Below are 22494 nucleotides of genomic sequence, written 5' to 3'. Positions count from 1 at the left end.
ACACTGCAGGGACACAGAAAGTGCATTAAAACGTCGTTTCTTATGCAAATCGTTTCTACAAGGAATCGTCACTATGCGCCAAACTGCCGATAGGGAGAAACTTAACAGCACTATCGCTATGAAGGTATCTGTTTTCTAAAAGTAGTACACAGACCAACCGACACCAACTGTGCGTATTTGCCATTTTATCGTCTTTTATTTAATTCTTTCGTCGAATAGTAAGGTAACTGGTAATCCGTATATATATTTGGTAAATATATTTGCTTTACACTGCTCCACCTTTTCGCCCGATGGCGTTCATGGAATTCGGTTCTCGGTTCTCGATTCAACTATCTGTGGGTTGCGTGGTTTACTGTGGGTAGTGGGGTGGACAACATGTTGCAATGTTACCTGTGGATTCATGGCAAAGTTAAACAAAGTGGTGCGAGCAATTCTTTTCGTGTTCCTTTTGGTTGTTTCATTTTTTCTCATTACATACATCTATCTAACCGGGTGAGTGATTAAGTTTGCTACTAACAATTGCATGCTTGATGCACGATCCGCCATGCATCGATGAAGGTCTCCAAACAAAAGGCCGGTAATCCCGTGTGATCTTTGCTTTTTCCATTTCCTGTTTCTTTGCTATGATATTTTACGTTAAATGTACCTACTGTCACGAGCTTTTCTGGCCGATTTTAAAAAACCCATCTAAAACAAACGGTTACGATGAAAACACGGTTACACGGTATCAGGTATTAGTACACATTAACCAACTGCATCCAATGCGGAATATGCACCCGCCAAAGTCTAAGGATTAAGGAACATACCTCCCAACATTGCCCACCCACTGGTGTATAATATATTTGGTTCGTTCCTATTCTAGGGCTTCTTGCAGATTGCTTTGTATAATGCAATCTGCGGACCACGATTTGGAATCGTGACTGCGCCGTCACGCGGCATTGTATCATACTACACAACAAACTAGCTAGAGGAGGCTTTTCTTTTATCACGTGAAGAATAGAGAGAGAGAAAGAAAGAGAGAGAGAAAGAAAGTGTTAGAAAACAAAAACAAAACAATAGATTCCAACAATTGGTCGCCATTTTGGGACTTATTTTCTTCTGTTCTTGTTTTCGTTTCACCGTGATTCCTTTCCTACAACAGTTCTGATAGGTTGAGTTCTGGTTTATCATCTTTTATCTAAGTCCCCTTGTCGTATTCTTCAGCTTTAGTGATAAGCATTGCCGGTTCACTTTCCTGGCCTAGAGGCTCCAGAAATAGATAGATTTAATATCACACACGCATCGATTGAATGACTTGTATTACGCTACGCTATTGCTAAAAGAACGTTTGGTTTCTTGGTGGAAGGAATGGTTTTTAAGCGCGCCTTAACACAACATTTTACAAACGTTTCCCCGTCCGTTGACCAACCAAACATTGTGGCTATTGCGATTCCGAGTTCTCTTTCCCGTATTAGACACCCTTCATATTGCTCGAGCACACGGATTACACCGACCTTAGTGACTGCCCTTTTTACGAGTTATGATTAAATTCAGTATTTTGCAGCAACCAAATCCGAAGCGAAATTGATTCTGATGTCCTACTGCTGCTGCCGGGGCCGGTGCAGGGCTTGAAACAAAAACGCAGAAAATAGACGCGCACAACCCCACACGCAGACACATAAACCAGAGCTGCATATGGACCGTGGACACAGTGACTGTGGACAATTCTTCCGTAATGTTTCTCCCTTTCTCCCTTTCTCCCTTTCTCCCTTTCTCCCTTTCTCCCTTTCTCCCTTTCTCCTCTTCGATGACTGTTTACTCATACATGCTACAATGGTGGGGTCAAGTATGGTGGGCACAGCTCACAGGTCCTCCCCCAAAACGCTAGACAAACTCTTCCTGCCTGAAACATGGAACATTTGCTGCCGTTCGGTGGATTCTCGATCATCACCAACCTTCCCGCACCGACGAGAGTGTGGCACGCCCTCGCTTAGCGCAAAACACCCAGCGTTCAACGGCAGCGTTCACTGCCTAGAATGGGTTTTCACCGCAGCACTGTATACAGTCCATGCAATTGTGCTATCTTTTGCCATCCTGTTGCGCCAGCTGCTGATCGCCGAGCATGGTCAACTGATCCTGCAGCGATTTAACGGTTGCCATCAGCGTTTGCTTTTCGTCCAGCAGCGTATTGATGTCGTCCTGCGCTTCCTTCAGGTACGCCTTGAGCACTTCGTTCTCCTGTCGTGCCTTTATTCTGCGTTCAACGAGAGCCCAGCCACCATTAGAATGATCCAAACCAACGCCAACCCTGTGTGTCCGTATCTCTCACCTATTGGTTTCCGTTGTTCTCTCGTTGTCAGTCAGTTGTCTCTTAAGGTTATCGATATCCTGCTTCAGTTGCTGCAGCACCAGGTGTAGGGATTTGACCTCACGATCGCGCTCCCTCCGCACTTCGGTGTCCGAGCGGGTTAGCTTCCGTTTGACACCGTCTCCATCATCGCCACAGTCCTTGCCACCGAAGGTGGGCTGCACGTAAAATACACCCGCTTCGTCTCGCGTTAGCAGCACTCGGCCAATGGCAAGGTTCATCGGAACGGTGCCGGGTGAAGTAATGTTAACTGGGGGTCGATCTTCGAGCAGATTAATCTTCACGTTCTCCACCGTTACCTCCATCGGTATCGGAACTGGTATGACTTCATCCTCGGCCAGATCACCCAAACCGACGACGGTGCTCATCGAAAGCTGTATGTCGATGTCCTTCACCTCCACGTTGAGTTTTCGCTTGAACCAACTGCACCACAGCCACCAAATGGACCGCAGGTTACCCAATAACGTGGAGAGAGAGCGAGAGAGAGAGGAAAAGCGCAAGAAATTAGAACAAACCCATATCCGGTACGGCGTTCAAACCCGTAAACCCTGCCATGGATTTAGTTGATTGGCCCTGACTGTGCCATGTGGATACGTTACCTAAGAATCGTCTTCTTGTCCGTAATTTTGCAGGAGTCGGCCGGCAGCGTGAGCTCTTCCTCTAATCTAATCGCAACACAAGGCGGTGCTTCCGGATTATGCGGTGCAATGTTCCATGCTCTACATCTAGTTCCGAACTTGGTCTATGGGTTTGATTGATGATTGAATTGTTTGCAGTGGCAGCCATGATCGCGTCGCGTCACGTCAGAGAAAAAACAATTGCCGAATCAATGTTACGAAAACCCGCGAATGTAACCATGAATGCGTTCGTGCGGATATGCCGATTTATGGGGGGGAATCATTTTCACAGCGTGGTACACGCCGGAGCAGTGAGGCGCGGGTGGCCAAAGATGAGACGGAAAGAAAAAGAAAATAGAAACCAAATCATTACCATTTGATTAAACCAACTGTAGCCTAAAGAGTTCAAAAAACACGAACGTGAACGTTAGTGTGTGCACAACGGAAGAATGAAATGAAACGGGAAAAAAAGATTCGTTTCGATCGAGCATCGACAGAAGAAAAGTGGAAAAATGTTGTTTTTGAATCTAATCTAACTTTAAACAAGCCTGAGACATAAGAAATATGCCAATAATGTAAGGCAAAATAATGGAGAAAAAGCAGATTTAAAGTGAAGTGAAAGAGAGACAGTTTGAATGAAAAAATCGTAAAAGAGACAGCGTGAAAAAGGAGAAGAGTAAAAGTAGTAAACTTCTATTCTATTACAGGTTCTGCTCACGTTGGTACGCTCGCATACGGTATTGATTGGTGCACGATACACAGAATAGACAATCAGTGACTGGATAAAGCCAATTGGCGATGATAGTTTGAGTAAATTTTTAATAGTTTCATGGAAATACGTAAACATGCAATCGTTACTGGTTTGATATGCGCATTGATCTAACGAGTTAACAGCTGGCAACGATATCGTCAGCTGGACTTCGTCGCTTGCAGCGAGCGCAAGAGTTTTGTTATGTACAAGGGAATGTGATCCGTTTCACGACACTGCTAAATTACGGTTTTGAATGAAACCATTTTCTGACAGATCGTGTGATCTGTTTTAGCTGATTCACGGTGAACTGTGATCGCTGGCTTGTACGTGGAAAATTGGTCCCATTCTCACATCGCAGAAGAACTTGTAAGCTGGTGTCGTTCAGCTTTTGTAGGCAAGCAAAAGCCAACGCAAGGAAAAGCAGTGTACAGTAGCGTAAGGCACCAGGGATTTGCAAAAGTTATTTCAAGCAATAGGTGTACTTGTAACTATGTTGTTCTGTGTAAAACCGAATGGAACATGTGGAAACATATTGGGGCTACCGGGGGTTGCATCAACGCGCTAGGTTCCACAGAGGTGAGCCAAGATCAGTCAGTGCAATCGTGTTGAAGGAATCGTTCGAACAACTGCAACACACGCAAAAAAATCACATAAACAATACGGGGGCTTACGGGGCTTGAGCATGGCGACTTGTCTAAGAACTAGAACACTATCGATTGCCACTAGGTACCGATGGGACTCTCTTCTCCTTATTGGTCTGGTGCGTGAGGGTACAGCGTAATGCATCAGGGTGTTTGGAATTTTATTTTTACAGATCTCTCTTTCCATCACTTTACCCTTTACGTAACAACATTTACAATGTTGGTCACAAGCTTGAGCTTGAGGTTTTCAAAAGCAAAAATAAAATAAAAAACTAATCGATTAAAACGAAACAAAAGGAATACAAGACAACTTTGACAATGTTTGGAACTGAAACAATTGTTGCTGGCAACGGAAAAAATAAACGAATAAGATACTTGTGTATATAGATACCTTGCTTTTACGATGGCCACCCTTGAGGACGTATTCGAACGAACATTACACCAATAGATAGCAAACAGTCAGCCGCGGTGGAGCGATTACGGTTTTCATATGTTACATCATAGTTCAATGTAAATAGTTTGTGTGTTTCACAAAAACAACATGTAAACGCAATGCACCACACACACATACACAGAACACACAACATAACGCACAATTATCACGCATGGGGGAGATGGCGAGCCCACAGCGAAATGAGATTTGTCCGCAAAGGGGTTGATCGGCACCACATAAAGAAAAACATTGGAAAACACGAAAATAGGTAAACAAATGATTATAAAAAATTACACAAACACAGTTCATTCACATTGCCACGCCACGTGAAGAGTTTGCAGCAAAGAGTAAGGGATGATTGAAGTCCAGCAATTCCGATTTCCAACGAGATCGTGTTCACGTATTGACCACCCCATCGCATTGGGCAGCGATTGAAGAGGCATGTTTGGAACAAAGTTCCCACCACCATTGTGATGTGCAAAAAGGTCGGGTCAACGGGTTTGATAAATGTGTTTTTTTGTTTTGTTTTTTTTTTATCACAAACATTAAACACACAGACATAGACGAAACAGCGAAACACAGGGCAGTCGTTGTTCGGTGTTGTTTCGGATGTGACACAACGTGGTCGAAAGTGTCGACCGAAAACAGGCGGATGAATTGTTGTGATGGATATGCGAATGTTTTGTGGTGGTTTTTATGTGCGTTTTTGTGGAAATGTGGATTTTGTGGGTCGATTCGGACCATTCGCAGTATTTGTCGTTTGCGTAACGAGGGATGGATTAGAGAAAGCATGCAAAAGAAGAAAAAAAGAAAAGAAAGAGTTCCAACAACATTAACACTTGAGTAGATAATAATTTTATATGTTATATATTGAATAGTATGTAGATTAAAATATGGCAATTTCATTATATGTGATGAACCACGCTATTAATGCGAGACACAATCGACGCGATTTTAAAAGATGATTTGAATGGACCATGGTAATTAAAACTGTACGGTACTGATTATTCGGAACGAAAACAGATTAAAGCTTTCTTTGGCTTTGCTCCAAATAACAAAAGTGCTTCAAAGTATTATTTGCTACGAAACCGTGAATGACGAAAAGAATTAGAATGGAACAAATCATGCCTAATTGAATATATTTTCATACGCGATACGGATATAGAGAAATATGTTAAAAGGGAAAATAAAAAGATAAGAAACTAAAGAAACCCAAAGATACAAAACTCCATTTAGCGTTTCACAAAATCGCGAAGCTCTGTCGCAACTTTGTGCATTATTTCCATCGCGCCACACGAAGGTTACAAGCTAGACGCCACAGTACGAGTGCACTGTATTCATTAAGGCATATTTACAAGGGCTTCCAGTGGAATCGCTCGAGAAAGAGTTAAATGTCGTTAAGAGGATGGATAAAATTTCTTTTAACGGGTAATAACACTGCCCAACGAATCTCGCGTGCTGACGAGTATTATGCAGGAAACTCTCTTACAAAATACTGAACACACGAGATTAAATTGTTAGAATAGACACCAAAAAAAAAACTATTAATTACGAATATCATAGATCAAATTAACGAGTAAAAAAACAGGATTCAACAGTGGCAAAACAATCAAATAAAGACCAACTGGGGAATAGTATTCCATCACTTCTTCGTTATTCCGTTTTGAAATTAGAATCAGTAGAAAACAACCAGATTAGAAACGACGTAAGAGAAAAAGAGAAACAGATAGAAGTAAAGAAGGTGGTGTGTGGTGTGTTGGTGGTAGCTGTTCTGGATCCAAGGTTTCGGCTCTATCAACTCACATACCTGAAATTCGTCCCACGGAATGGCGCCACACTCATCGCAACTGATGGCGGACACCTGTAAGCGTAGCGAGGAGCAACTTTCCACATTCTGACGGATCACTTCCACCGTCGTTAATCTGTTATCGGTTTGAAGGATGCCAGCAAAGCCACAGGGCAAGCGTAGGCAAAGTGAAAGGAAAGCAACAAATTAACAATCAACGCAAAAGTGTCGTTCTCGCAGTGACTCTACAAACCTGAACGTAACCATCGACACCAGATCGCGACGCTTCAAGCTGCTGCTTTCGGACGGTTCCGACGGTGACGACATGTTCGTGAGGAATGGATCCTCGCATACCTCGCTGGCCACCTCGATCGGCGCCATTTTGTTGGAGCTTTCCTGCCCGAATGGGTACAGCTTGAACATGGCATCCATACAGTCGGTAGTCTTTTCCGTGTCCTCTAGGACGCGCTGAAGCTCCGAGTCGGAACTGAGGTCCGATTGCACCGACAGCGTATCGCTCACGTCGTCGGACGTGTTGGTTTTCAGTGCCGAATCGATCGAAGTCATAAAGTGCGAAAACCCTTTCTTCATGGAACTCAAACCCGAGTTAAGGTCCTTCGAGAAGGAAGATGTGTCGGTGGTGGTGGTGGGATGGCGTGTTTTTGGCTGCGCTTGTAACGGGGCATGTTGTGCCGGGAAAGTAGACACATTTGTTGTGCCAATCGGTGGTGGCCGCTGAACGGACACGATGGCAGACGAGGATGACGGTGTTTCGACCGAGGCGACACCCGACGTCGAAGAAGTCGTAGGGACGCTCTGTATCTGGACATTGTGGCTAGAAAAAGAAATGTACGGTCTGTGATGTGCTGTGTGAAAGGTCGTCACTCCTGTCGTGTGCCTACCCGTGGGTGTTGGGATTGGAATGGTGATGCACTTCCACCGGTGGTTCTGTTGCCAGTGGGGAGGGACATTCGGTGCTGCTAAAAATGTTAGAATTTCTTGTTTGGTCCATGGAATTTGGCCACCCGGAACCTTCACGGAAAAAGGAGTATTATTCACGATTGAGATTAATTAGTAGTGGAAGGTAACGACAAAAGCCAATCGTTAGTAATCAGACGTGTGGCGTTTCTTATTTTTTCTTAGCAGTTCGCTCTACCGTATTTGATTAATCAGGGCGTGTGATGGGAAATATTACCTAAACTGGCCGAGTCTGGTAGTACGCTTTCGCCGTCGCCACCACTCGATTCTTTGCCCGGTGTTTGCGAAGGCATCACGAGAGATACTTCCACTTGCGGTATCACACATCCGACGATGATGGATTTTTCCTTATTAGCCTAAAACCATTTGGATGTCGAAAAGTGAATGTTTTGCTGAACAGGTTCTGGACCGAACGGTGCACTTACCGCCTGAAGAATGCGCTGCGAATCGAGCGATAGAAACGTGGCCAACTCCGTCAGCTCCTCGGCTAGTCGCAACAGGAACAGATACTGGTAGTGGTCAATTTGAACGCTAACTAGATTGGAAACGTGGGCAATGACGTGTAGATCGGCGGTCTTGTTGCCATCGGCGTCACTATCGTCGACGTCGGCGGAATGAACGGGTGCGGTGGCTTGCTGTTGGTAGCTGCGATTGGCATTGCTCTGTGGCGGGCCAGACACCACGGAGTGCCGTTTCACTTTCTCCTTCTCTTCTGTGCTCTCAACAATGCCGCTCCAGCGGAACGAGTCTCTTCCACTGAGCGGTGTCGTTTCTAAGTCTAGCGATTGCTTTAAACTGCTAACGGACAGAATGAGACTACTATCACTCGATTTGTTAGAATGTACATTGTTATTGCTGTGGATGCGGTTGCTGGCTTCACTTCGGTCACCACCGGTCATCGTCGGAAGATCACAGCCAAATTCCCCGGTTAGCTCATCCGCACCACCGTGTAGCCAGATTGTCACCGGAACGGCATCGACAAACGGGATCGCCCGATTCGGTCCGATCGATCGGGCACCGTAGAACTCCACCCAAACCGGATCCAGCTTTAGGCACCAAACGTCGCGCGGTTCACGCCATGTTGCGTAGCGCGTTAGATTGCTAAACGCGGACATAATTTCACCACCATTGGGAAGCCCACTGCCAGCAGTAGCTGCAGCGCCTCCTCCCATATCCGTTGCCGCGATGTGCGCCAGTATCCGATCGGTAACGATACACAGATCGCCTGGTTTCGAGGGAAAGCCTGAACCAAACACGAGACTTCCTTCCTGCAAGGACGAAATGGCTTGGGCGAGATCGGCCCGCGATGCCCCTGTTTCGCGGATATTGGTCAGTGCAAAGCGCGATACCTGGACATGCATCGCTTTCGGACGATCGCGCTGCATCGGAGCGCTCTGCGAAGCTTCAAAGATCACTCGTGGCATAATGCACTCCACCTTTACGTCCATGTACATAATGTTGGGTTGCTGCTCGGTGCCGGGTGAGGAAGGAGTGGAGGGAGAATTCAGACCGCTCGTTACGTTTTTCGTTCGAAGCAAGCTTTCGTGCAGGTTCAACACGAACGAGCTCAGCCACAGAAAGCTGTCCAGGTGAAAGTGCACTTGTATAGGATTGATGTGAACGAACGCTTTCGACGGTGGCACTGAAACGGAACAAACGCGTCACACACAAGGCTCACTTTGACCGGCACAAAGTGACATCAAGCACGAAATGAAAAACTCACATGGAAACACGAAATCACCTGGGTAGTAAAAGTACGTAAACTCGGCATGCAATGACGCCATCTCCGGAGGCACCCTATCTCGATCGGCTGCAAATAAATTTCAACCTTTTTTAAATATTTATCCATAATTTTTCAATACATAACAAATGTTTTAAATTGATAATTTATTATCTGTAGACAAAACAAACGGTTGGCTAAAGCACATGTATCAAATTTAAAACGAATTCACTAAATAATCATTTAAAAGAGAAACGATGTCCAACAACATTATGCAAACAAAACGAAAAAGAAAACTACGATAGCAAGTGATGCGAATGTTGACTGTCTCCTTTTGTTTTTGGATCCTGCTTCGCAGTCGTAATTTATGTTATTTGCATCAAAATCGGACATCACCGATGGCATTTAATGATTGTTGTAGTCCTGGCAACAGTGCCAAAGTGACGAAGGGTAAATGTTCGATTCGTGTTAAAATGGCCCTAATAATAGGAACACGCCGGTTGTGAGATGCTTATCTAAAGCCGTGCCCTATTGACGTGGCCCCGAGGTCGCAACATTTGCACCCAACTCGAACGTGGAATCAGTGGCAATGTGATAATGGTTTGTGGAAATCCGCATTTTCTGGCCGTACCATTACGAGTGCACCATTTGTTGCATACAGGACTTCGATAAACACGCTGCCAAAGCTATTGCCCACGATGCTGGCCACTCCGTTGGAGCGATTGTTCGGAGCGTTGTCTCGCCTTTTGGTCGAGTACTGTGGCCAATCTTCTTTGGGTGGTGTCGCGTACATTACGAACCGTCGGTATCACTGGACGGAGCGAGTGTTTTGGGCGTTCTGCACGCTGACAGCCTGGATCTGGGCCGTGCTACTGATCCGCAAGTACGTGGAGCTTTTCCGGAACACGACCGTCAGTATTGCGGTGGAAAGCGTAGACATTCGCAACGAAAACAGTGCCTTCCCGTCGGTGGGAATCTGCGAGCTGGGCCACGTGAAGACCACGTACCCACGGTTGCAGGAGCTGCTTGCCGCGCTACACAAGGACATGGAGTACAATTACGATGTGGAAGATTTTATGCTCCGCGTCGTATACCACAATCTGTACAATTACGGTGTGTTCAGCGCGCTGTGCGAGATGTACAACGAATGCGGTGACGACGAATGTGTCCGGTGTCCGGCGGATGGTTATCAGCGCTTTGCCGCCATAGTGCGGGCCAACTGTAGCGAACTGTTCGGGGAATGTCGCTGGAATGGCGTACCGTTTGAGTGCTGCCGTTACTTTCATCCCATTCAAACGACGCTCGGATCATGCTTTTTGCTCAATTCCGTTCAAACGGTGAAAAAGTAAGACTGGCCACAAACTGGCAAGCTCGCCACAAAAACGATTTACATTTACTTCGCAGGCACGGTAACCATTGGTTTCCAATGGAGGTGAGCAAAGACGCTCCGAAAGGAGAGTTGTTGCTAAAGTTCAATCTGGCGTCCTCGGTGAGTGGCTGCGGTTCCTTTCAAGCGCCCAATAAATGGCGCAAAAAATGTCCACTTTCCCCCCAGGTGCACATAATGAACGAGGAGGACATCCCGCAAATACTGCTGCAGAGGCTACAGTTTCTCGTGATTGGCCCCGGAACCACTAGCAAGTTGTCCATAACTCTGCAGAATATTGCAAACGATCCAGAGGTTCACACGGTCGATCTCGCCATTCGGCGCTGCCGGTTTCCGGACGAACGCACAGATACTACCTACCGGAAGTACAGCTACAGCGTGTGCATCACGGAGTGTCTTAAGGCGGAGCAACTGCGAGCGTGCAACTGTTGCCATCATCATATGCTAATCGATCGTGAGTTGATTCCAAAAGTTTAACGAACGTGAATAACTCCATTGCCCTTCTTAATTTTAACCATTGCAACCAAGCTCATGATAATAGTACCCTTGCCTGTAACTACGAAGGCCTCAAATGTTTGGATGGATACAATCTAGTAATGCCGCCGACAGCGGTTTTGCAGCCGTGGCGCACACACGGTCTGGTTTGTCGCTGCTATCCGTCCTGTACCGAACACGACATTCGCGTCGTTGGTAAGGAGATGTACGACAGCGATCAGGACGAACGCACGGTGCTGATCAAGCTTATGAACCTTCCGACGCAGCGCTACCGACGACAGATTGTGCGTGAAGCCATCGATGTGGTGGTCTCGTTTGGCGGTATCCTGGGGTTGTTCACCGGAGCAAGCATTCTCAGTGTGGCCGAGTTTGTGTACTTTTTCACGGTACGCTTCATTCAGCACATGGCGAACGATGGACAAAATGTGGACGAATCGAGCGACTACAGCGATTCCGTCTATGAAGAGTCGATGGAAAACGAGAACGACGGAATTGTGCACCACTCAGACTAAAATGCCATTACGAATACTTTTTAGCTTGGCAGGTCAGCTGGAATTTTGCTTAAATATCCTGGCCATTTTTTATATATATCCGGCCTCTCGTCAACAATATATAAAACTAGAACTGAGAAGCTTAATAGAATGTTATATACATTTACGTGTAACAATTAGCTACGGCACTAGGCTACGCATGACCTGTACATGGCACGTCACTTTAAACACTTAGAAACAAATGCTACAAAATGTCCCGCTATTTCTGTGATGTCCACGCTCTGCACGAAGAATGCACATTAAATAGAACGCAAAATAAAATGTGAAACTCGGCACGATGGGGATGATACTAAAATTTTGCAACATTTTTGTTCAATATCGTAACGAATTCCTGGCATTTGCCGACGTGTGATGGTCAAACGTTTGGGAAAAGAGCATCGAAAGGAGAAAACGCAACGGACAACAAAACGTGAAATAACAAACGAGCAAGGAATGTTGCCAAACACGGCCATTACCAAAACGCATGCTAGTGATACCTTTTTTCCGCTTGTTTTGAGCTTTTTGGTTTGGTTACGGAAGAAAGCAGCAGTGAAACGAAAATTGTTACACGCAGGAAGAGAAGTAGCGTTAGTTGAAGCGAATTGCACGCCCACCATCGAACCATCACTCAGAAAGTCCGGGCGTGTTCTGCACGCACCATTGATGACAGAAGAATAAAAATAAGTGCGGGGACACTCACCAGCGATCAGCTCCTTTGGCGCTTGCTTATGGCCGGAGGTTGTCACACGGTATAGCGTAAACTCGTCGATCTTCATCACCACGCAGGCACACATAAGCTTCGCTAGATTGTCGAGGACGTGTTTTTTCGGTGACACAGCACCGGATGAAGTACCGCTCGGTGTGCCAGGCATCGACGACACGGAGGCTCGCTGCTGGTGTTGTTGCTGCTGTCCTAACAATGGCGACCCCGGTGGTTGTTGTTGCTGCTGCTGGCCGAAGTTTGTGGTCCTGAAACGAAACCGGGCGATCCAACAGAGCATGTTACAGGCAGCGTAAACGGGAGCGAGGGACAGGACCACGCAGGATGCGCGCGATACGCGGATACTTCAACTACCTTTCTAGTGATGCATGCTGTGGTGGTCGATTCGGTTGACTTAGGTTTAGAATGGCTTCCCGGAAGGCATTTAAGGACTGTTCTAACCAGAGCGCAGGCGGAATGTTCGCTTCACGGTATCTGTCAGAGAAGACGCAAAAGAGGAGAGGACAAGTAACGCGGTGAGGCACCGAAAGCTTGGCTCGTTAGTGGAGTGCGTGGAAAGTGTTGTCACTATGAAAACTATTTTGCCAGAATGGTCAATGTTTGTGTAACGAAACGACAAACTGACATAGAGTACTTGCAACAACAAAATTCTCCCTCCGTACGTAACACATGCCTGTTAGCGTGAATGACCAGAATTTTGAAGCATGGCTCCGTTGTGGTTACGGGTTGGTTAGTTGTGAGGTAAACATTCAAAGTACTAACTGTTTATCTTAAACAATAAAACAAACTAATGAGGTGAAATGTATGTATAACAATCAAATGAATCCGAAAAATGCATCTCGTTAATCCTGGCATGAACCGAACTGTGAAAGCTGGGGCAGCCCCAATGGTTCCCAGCTGCTTTACTGGTGCAACGAACAACCGACCAAACTGGCGCACGAAGTGAATGGATGTTGATAAATTAAATTAGGGACTTATTCGTTGCGTTACGTATTCGGCCAGAGAACAACGAGGACCAACTTTGGCGGACACTACACAGGCATCTCCTTTCCCGCAACTACTCACTTGGGCCAGTGTGATCGATCCGCTTTCGCCAAGTGATACGGATAGTAATCGACCTGGAAGCCTTGCACCGAAATCTGCAGCGCTCCACCGTCACTCAGATTCGGATGACTGGAGCGCCCAATGCCGGCGTCGTCGCAGAGATGCAGATCGATGCGCTCGCTGAAGAAGTGGTATGACGTTTCGCGCACATCGTACGCATTGAAGTAGCGCTGAGCAGCCGACAGGAGCTGAGTGTCGGGCGCTTTCTTCGACTGGTCCAGCTGGGCCTGGTACTCGGGCAGTGTTTCGAGCTTCCGTTGCGCCTTCACGCGCTGCACCACGTTGGTTGACGCCTTCACGAGCCCCGTCAGTGAGTCCACGAAGTGGAGTGCCGCCTTGAGCTGCGAGTCCGTCAGCACCCACAGGAGATCGTCGAGAATGAGCACCAGCCGGCTGGCCACGATACTGCAGTCGGACAATCGCTTCTTGATCGTTATCCGGCAGCGGGCCTGGTTCGTGATCAACCGGAGCGGCGTCAGGCTCACGTCCTGGGTACTGCTGGCCTCGATGCGCACCGTTTGCCACGAAAGCTCCTTGAAGATAAGGGTCATACCGCGGACCGGGTCTTTCAGTCTTGTGACACGCAAATCGCCCGGCAACCACTTGGGCGTCCGGGACTCGACGCGGATGCGGGACATCTGCACCGAAGCGGTAAAGGCCGGACTCTTGAGGTTCACATTCACCGTGTTCACCACGATGGTGATCCCGTCGATCACCTTCTGTATGTAGCTGTACTTTCCTTGCGGTACCGCCAGACTCGACAGTCCCCCCGCCGTCGGAGTTCCGCTACGCGCTATTTCGCAGGTTTCGATCGTAATGTTAACCTCGTCCAGCGTCTGGAAAGATAAGGCAGGGTGTCATCATTGCCATACAAAACGTGGCATCATGAGGCGAAAGACTTGTGGTATTTTACTGCACTAAGCAACGTATCCCATTAATTTTATGTAATAAAATTAAAAGTAAGCAAGTAAATAACAGTACGCTTCAAAGTTCTGCCATCCACTAAGTTAATTAATAGAGACGAATTTACCAAATTTTTCAACAACTGCGCTGCGTGAGTAATAGGACCGTAATCTACTGACATAACAAATGAAGCAATCCAGATTGCGCTTATCGCTATCGGCTTATTATGAAACCGATGCCCTATCACTCACTACCGGCGACTACTTACCAACGTGATGGGTGTGCTTTTCAGCTTGGTCCAGGATATCCGAAACGACACATGGTTACACCAGGCCGACGTCAGCCGAAGCCATGAAGGCAGCTCCAGCAGCTCCGTCAGCACGTTCTCATCCAGCTGCAGGTTGGACAGCTCACCTTCGCCACGGAATGCGCTCAAATTTACCTTATCGGGCGATAAGTTCTTCGTGTAACTGTGCGAGCCATGGGGGGAAGAAAAAGGTTTTACGAAATTCAAAATGCGGAAACCAGAGATACAGAGAGAGGGGACAGCTCTGATGTTTCATCGATCAAAGTTCGGCCACTGCTACCGAGTCGTTTTGGGAAATGGAAGCAAACGAAACGTTACACCCACCGACACCGGAGACGGAAATGCCCGATCCCGAAAGTGACAAAACAAAGAGAAGAAGATGAAATCAAGTAAAATGGTTCTCTGTTTCGTGCTGCCGTTGGAGCGAAATGTGCCTTTGGGAGCCCCGCCGGCACTACATACGACATGGAAATGGATCCGAGGACGTTGTTACCCAACCCAACGAAGATTGTGTGGAGGAAGGCCAATGGAAGGCCAATTCTGCGAACGTGGACGCACATGATATCGGGGTCTTTACCGCTCCTTATCGACGGTCCTAACCATCTTCAACCCGCCGGCGATTGTGTCCTGTGGCGCGCTAATCACCAGATTACAGTCCGTGCCAAATTTTTACTGTTGCTGTTGGTATCCGTTGTCGAATTGTGCCAAACATTTAACAATCACCGCTCATTGCGGCCATGAAAAGGTTTAAAAAGTTGCCGATTTTTCCTTTTTTCATAAGTATAAATCACGCCCGTGACCGAAAATGAAATCTACAAAATTAACCCTGGAACTCATTAACCGAACGGAATGCATCATTACCATGGCAGTTTATGGCAGAAGTGCCTCAGAGTCGCGACGCGCGGTCCCTTGGGCGGTATCCTCTTTCGTGGAAGCGCGTCGTCGTCGTCGTCGGCAAAAATTGTTCGAAGCAATTTGCCGCCTTACTGATCATTTGAAGGCACAAATTAAATTCCCGCCAGATTTGTGGCCGAAGACATTAACCGATTTTCCGTTGGTCAACCTAGGGCCCCGTGTAACTCCCATCGCGACGAGGACGACATCCTCGTCTGAGAAACCTACGCATCAAATGTAGCTCCAAAATACATACCAGTTCCGGGCCAGATTGGTGCCTCCGGGAAATGTTGTGCCCCCACGCACCCCGTCACACGCCAATCGATGGTTGATGGCAAAAATTAAAATGTCACCAACGTACTATCGTCCCCAACAACCATCAGGTGCCCGTCGCTGTTGGGGAAAGTTTTGTATTAAAATTGCACGCAAACTTCCGGCATACGAAAGGTGGAGGAAATGGGGCCCTCCCAGCATCGGCGCCCTCTTGCGCGTCATTCGGTGAGGAGAAATTCAATTATGCTCTGATCCTTTGCCTGTGACCATCCTCGACCGGCGTGACTTTTTCGTTCCGGCGTGACTTCACAGAATGGTATCGTCTCTTCCTTTTCTTACTATTGACCTCCGCACCGCACGGACACCATGGTGTCGGTGAGTGTCGGTGCATCGTGAAGAGTTCCTCAAGGACGTGTCAGTTGCAACGAGTCCTAACCAGGGAATCGATTGGCTAGAAATGTTCACGCGAACACGACGGAAGGGTCACAACACGATGACCTACTTGGTACCACTCATTAACCCGTTCAAAGTAGACCTCAATTTTGCAACAATAAAAAAATGAAGGTAACGTGCAAGATTTCACCGGAAATATCCCTAGCTATTAACACATGAAGTTTTCCTACCGTCGTCCTTTGTGGTCGATGACCTATGATTAATGTTACTTGCAGAAGGGACTCCTATAAATTTGTAACAAAGTCCGGAACGCCCAGGTGCGTCCGCTTTAGGACGGACCTTCCTCCTAAGTGTACATCCTTCCTTCCTGCATAAACAATGTGGGTTGGTTTACGAAGCTTTACGAGCAATTTTTGGAGTCGGAATCGCAAAAGCATCAACACGCTGCCTATGTCCTTTCCCCGTGGGAGGAATATCTGTCGATCCGAACCTGCCAATCAGGTCCTCGGTTTGTAATCGCCGTCGGAAGTAGTGTGCTAATTGGGTTGGGAAAATGGCGCAACGTTACTTCGACACAATTTGTAGTAAAATCCTTTCCATTTCTTCCATTAACGTGCCAGGTACACAGGTTCCGTCGGTGGGATCGGATAGGTTTATATGCTGTCTTCTCGTAGACAGGCGGGTTGTGAAATGAAATAATAACCAGCAGGACACCAGTCGGCGGTTGTGGGAAAACTTTGAAAACCAAGAAGGGATCTGTCGACAAAACTTCGTCCAGATCGGCAAAAACTAGGGCCATAGACCAATGGAATCCGCACCTAGCGGGAGCGCATCCTGGAGCCTGATAGCGAGCGGGAACTCGCGTTAATGTTTCATCGTTCGCACAGCTCCGGCAACGGAGGATGGCTAGCCAACACGCAAACGGTGGGGAAATAAATTTCATTTCATTATTTATGTATTCCGCCCGAGTACTGCGAGATGAGCGCCTGACGCGTACCTACTACGCTGTTCGCTTAAGCCTGGGGCACGTCCGGAGGATGTACCGATCAATCTGCCGCTTTCCACCGGCCAGCTCCAGCCATCTCGGATCGAATACGGTCAAGTGGCGGATAGTTTGGAGCTTCGGGATACCTTTCGCATTTACCGGCGAGAGAGGTTGCTCGAGGCCACCGGCGCACGTGCTAGTCAGACTTTGGCTTACGGTAGATTTCGCTGGGCCACCATCATAACTACGATGGACTAACCTGCAGGTCCCCTTCCGGCGGGGTTCAACATTTCAGCAGACTCCGGACCGAACTCTCTGGGCACGATCGGTCTTGCGATCAGAATTAGGAAGCGGGTTTTTCGCGTGAACGCCTCCTGCTGACTTTCACAGCGAAAAGGCACGCTATTCCGTCAATTTTCCTCTCGGGAGGAACCGGTTTTTCTTCTTTTCTTCCGATATTCGAGCAATCAACAACGAAGCACCCAACAAGCGGCAAAAAGCAATAAAACACTCATTAATTACAATTCAGTATGTCGAGCGTTGGCGAGATGCGGTCCGTCGGGAGGAATATTTATGATGTGCAAATAGGATTGGGCGCAACGTTTGCTCTCTTAACACCTATCTCGCCGGCCGGATGACGACAGCCGGCATCGCCCGGATATTCATGGCCATTTTGACGCTATCCCGAGCCCCATTTTCCGGGATTTATTTGCCACCGCCTAGGTGCGCTTTTCAATCAAACATTTATGCGCCATCAGGTGCAACCCTCGTTAACCGATCCTGTTGTTGCTGCCAACCCCGAATGCCATTGACCCATGAAAAGGACGCCATTTCCGGACGCCTGTGCCAGGCGACCGTTATCTTTGTCCAGTCAAATGCAGTGAACGTAAACGTTTGTCTATGTAAATGGTATTTAGAAAGTTGCGATAACTGCAATATGCTGGCCGTTGCAGTCGGCGGCAACGGAATGCACCGACGGACGATCGTTACGTAGTAGCAAATGGTTTACTGCGGAGGGGGCCATTGGCTTGAGTATGGTCAGTGTTGTAGCGCTTATCGTTAAGACGTAAAGGCAAGGAGGAAAATAGAAAATGGAAGTGCTGTTGTGCATTACCTGAAGCGACATGAGCATTTTACAGCACTATTCTTGCTGGTATTATGAACTAATATAACGGAAAGCTGCTTGGACGGGAGGCGTTAGGCATCCCATCCTTGAAGACCTCTACAGAGACCTGCTCTACACAAACACGTGGCATGATTGATTCAGTAAACAGCTAGCCACAGCATGATGGATTAAAATCCCTACCGCCGAAAACAACATCGTGGACAGTAACAAAAATAGTCCAGTAACGCTCTGCTCATGGCCCTAGAGCTAAACGCTACATATTGGCCACATTCAGTGCAACATTTTTGTTGCCTTCCCCACTCTTCGTCCACTTACTCGACCTTGCACACTTTGCCCTCTCTATTGGCAGTGGAGGTAGCACTTCAGTGCCCGAAGGACCAATTCTCGCGCTGAGTTTAATGAGTGCTGCCGCACGCCGCACTGCCCTACTCGACGCTGACCGTCTGCCGTGGGGCTTCGCGAGCTGTCCGCGGAACGACAAAGAGAAGAAAAACACTAGTTTCCTCCACAAACTGTAAAAGCACACCACTCGTTGACGGTTTTTTCAGCGCCAACATCCGCTACACCCGTCGGCCATTAGGTAGGGTTTGCTTTCGCAGAGAGACTAGCCACCAAAGCGCGCCACTTTACTACAGCACGCCTAGGACACGCTGAAAGGGGACGCGACCGGATAGGTCCGACGATTGGCTGTCTCTGGGTCTGTGTGTCTGGTCCCAGAACGGAGCACTATCATGTTGGGAAAAGAAAGCATTTACTTTGGCCATTTTATGCAAAACTTTTGAACTAATAGGATCGATACGGAATAGAAATGAAACTTTAAACTAACCTTTGGATAAGGTTTTCTAACATGTTTAGCAAATTTTATGAACCAGATAAGAGAGCGTGCACGAAATCGGGTTGGAAAATGCGGTTGTTTAAACGATAAAATTAACCTTATCACAAGCACACTTCGGTTTCTGCCCAGGAGTCAAAAGTGGCAGAGGCAACTCTGCAACTCAACTTTTCCTAGCGAACGGAATTGCAATTACACGCCACTTCTGGCGTCGAAAAGACGCATCCCGGCCTGAATACGGGCGCGATGGAAGCCGAGAAGAGCGAGAGAACCCCTTCGCGGCCCGTTGGGGTCTTTCTTAGAAAAACATCTGACGATAGCGTAGATTGATTGCACTTGGGGATACTTGGCCAAACCATTTATCAACTGTAAGTGCTCCTTTACAGGGCTCGCGCGCGTCCGGGCGGGCGGACAGCGGCCAAAAAATGTTTCCCGATCCCGCCAGGACGGGTGCTTTCCAGGACACAGGATTGTAATTTCATTTTCTTTTACACATAACGTTCGATTTATTATTTTTTGCAATTCAGTAAATGGAAAACGCTTCCACAGTTCAAAGAGTTATCCGTTTCGTGGCACAAAATCGAACCAGAATTTAACGATTGGGTACCCCAATCGGGGCGCACCCATTAGCCAGCCTTGAGCTAGTTTCGGCCATCGACTGCATATCAGCATCCGCGTGTAGCTTCATGCGTCGTGACTCCCGGTGGTCTTATCACCGGCACAAGTTCGCATTGATGAAACACACAGTCACCGGAGTCGCGACTGAGGTTAAACATTGACGGTAAACGGTCCGCCTTTAATCCCTTCCACGTTTCGCTGATATCACGGTCTGGGTGCTCCGGCGGGAACGCACAAACACACCCGTCGTGAGCATAAGGAATGACGCAGCGATGTGGCCGATGGACACGGATTGTTGCTGTGGTTCAGTTTCAAAACATTCTGCACACAAAAGAAACATGTCAGTGGCCAACAAACTAGAAAGCAGCACCTCGAAGAGGAACCAGCATCATCTCCACAACCAGCTTTTCTTGTCGCTCAGTTGAGACAACGTTCCGAATGCTTGCAACTAAATAAATCACTTCAGCGAGACAAACAACACGCGCTTTGTTCGTTGTTCCGCCGCTGCAACAGGGATCAAAGTGTCGGCTACCAGAACGGATCGCACCGGGACTCTATTTCCGTGCATGTTTATTTTATGAACCACTCTTGAAATGCGTCCTCAGGGATCATGATGTTTTTTTGCGAGAATGCTTACAAATAACGGGCGTGCGAACGCGGCGGACCAGCAATGGCTGTGAATTAATTTACAATCACTCTACGAAGCAATCAACCAACATCCATCAAAAGCACACACCGACCACCGGGTAAGGATTATAATCGAATAACGGGAAACGCCCGTGGAAACGGTGGCAAGGATAAAAGGGAACATTTTAGAAAATTCAAACCATCCTCTACGTCACTCTATCGGATCGTCCAACAATAATTTCATTACCATGAAGCGTTTATGAACCCCGGTGGCGCTTCTGGCGCTTCCCGGCGACGTGGACACGTTTTCAGTGTTTTATTTTCACGAACGAGCGATACACTTTTTCCGCCACATTGCCCCGAAGCACGCGACATGACGCGAGGCCGCGGTGCGAGCATCCGTGTTCCGAGAAAGCACAGAAGCCGTACCATATGTTACAAAATCGCTCCAACGCACTTTAAAGTCGGACCGGGCTGATAAAATGCATAAACCTGTGGGAGGCATGGCAAGCGTGTGATAAGATAGTAGGGGTGTCTGTTTCCCACGAAAAAATAGAAGGATAAATTATGATTACTACAATCCGGGAAGCCAATGGTATACGGTGCCGGAAGTGCAGGTGAACCATGGAAGGTCCCAGAAAAAGTGCGCTTGTAGAAACACGCTGGCTAGCAACGATTGAAAATCCGGGAGTCGTTCCTAAGGACGTTGGACCTAACCGGAAGTGGTCGCCGCCCTATGCGTCGTAGCCATGAACGAGCGGTCCAATATAGTTATAGCTCAGGAAGTGTGTTATTTTTACACGAACTTTTTTTGAACCTGGAACGTGGAACGTTTCGTTCTACGAGTTCGAAACGGGTCAATAGTAGTCGAAGGAGCGTCGTCACCACAACGTTTGCCGCATAGTTGTTCATTAGAACCATAGGAAAGTGTCTACAAAAAAATCTGAAAACATTCAGAAATAGCACCCAAAGGAACAACTTCACGGGAGGACGGTGTGTCGTAGGCTTTGGTCCACCAAAGGACCAACCACCCGGCACCTTACTAGCATTCGGGCCCACAATTGTACGGACACGGAATGTAACACTAGCAAATTAATTTACATTTAAATGACATGCAAACAGAGCGAACCAGCGTGGCGCACAAAAAAATCCTCGGCCCAACAGTGGAGCAACTCATTACGGTAAACCGAAGCAATATCCTTCACGAGCCTGGGTGCTGGTGGTCGGTCGGTTGAGCAGTAATGAAAAATGGGACAGTAACAAATTAACGGCGCACCGAGAGTCAACTGGTTCAACTGGAGTCCACCAACAAGAGCCACGGGAGCATGCTCTTATACCGTAAGGCCGGGGAAGTGAACCCTCTCGCTTCGTATTGCTGTTGTTTGCAGTTTTGCTTCTAGCGAACCAGAGAAGATCGAAATGTCGTAATGCGACACTTGGCGACGTAATGCGTAGTGGGTTCCATTTTTTCGCTGGCCGCCCCCGACGTCCGGGGCGGCCCAGAAAGTTGGCAACTTTCCAACGTGTCATGTGAGCACGGAGAATCGCTTATCGGCATGTTTGCACCCCAACGAGGTGTGCTGCTGTTAATTAGCCTCCCACCTTCCAGCGGCGGTCATTCGCTGGTGTCTGGCACGAGGCTTATACTCGTAAACAAGCGTAACAGCTGTTTGAAATGTTTGGTGTTCTCTTCTGGGGAACGCACAGTTGCAATAAAAAGGGAATTATTCGTCCAACCGAAACGTGACCTTCAACAAATTTGAAAACAAGCAGAGAGCCTGAACTCGTTGCGAGATCCGATCTTGAAGAACTTACTAGGCAGGAAAACAGCCAACCACTTACCGGGACAGATGTTTGAGGAGTTGGTTCTTGATAATGGACACCATTGTGGCGGTCTTTGGCACCTCCTGGGGCCAATCCTTACAAACACAAGGACACACGCCCGTACACAGGACACGGCTCGGCACAGCTTCCGGATCCGCGTCCGTTCCGGAATGCTTGACCTTTCACGCGGTGCTACGAGCGG

General features: G+C 47.6%; 1 protein-coding gene across 1 annotated transcript; it reads right to left on the bottom strand.

The window, feature by feature from the left end:
• Positions 1–193: 193 nt before the first annotated feature.
• Positions 194–22434, bottom strand: LOC131212739 (bridge-like lipid transfer protein family member 3B). Its single transcript, XM_058206724.1, has 16 exons — positions 22311–22434; positions 14682–14883; positions 13472–14346; positions 12761–12880; positions 12386–12654; positions 12183–12203; positions 9277–9363; positions 7979–9195; positions 7771–7909; positions 7478–7607; positions 6829–7410; positions 6597–6711; positions 4748–4768; positions 2947–3089; positions 2309–2770; positions 194–2233 (listed from the first exon to the last, which is right to left on the bottom strand). Exons 1-16 carry the CDS (start codon positions 22352–22354, stop codon positions 2059–2061), a joined length of 4602 nt encoding a protein of 1533 aa, XP_058062707.1. The 5' UTR covers positions 22355–22434; the 3' UTR covers positions 194–2058.
• Between the last annotated feature and the right edge of the window lie 60 nt (positions 22435–22494).

The sequence above is a fragment of the Anopheles bellator genome, chromosome 2, assembly GCF_943735745.2.
Source record: "Anopheles bellator chromosome 2, idAnoBellAS_SP24_06.2, whole genome shotgun sequence".
In the NCBI taxonomy this organism is placed as follows: domain Eukaryota; kingdom Metazoa; phylum Arthropoda; class Insecta; order Diptera; family Culicidae; genus Anopheles; species Anopheles bellator.
Note: the sequence above shows the minus strand (reverse complement) of the source record. Positions and strands in the feature narration are given on the sequence as shown.

Bases quoted from the DNA above. Each gene is read 5' to 3' on its own strand.
- LOC131212739 (XM_058206724.1), bottom strand. From the start codon at position 22,354: ATGGTGTCCATTATCAAGAACCAACTCCTCAAACATCTGTCCCG. The intron at 3,090-4,747 runs GTATCTATATAC...TCAAACCCATAG, and splicing joins GTGGCCATCGTAAAAGCAAG to ACCAAGTTCGGAACTAGATG. The intron at 2,771-2,946 runs GTAACGTATCCA...GCTGTGGTGCAG, and splicing joins GACAAGAAGACGATTCTTAG to TTGGTTCAAGCGAAAACTCA.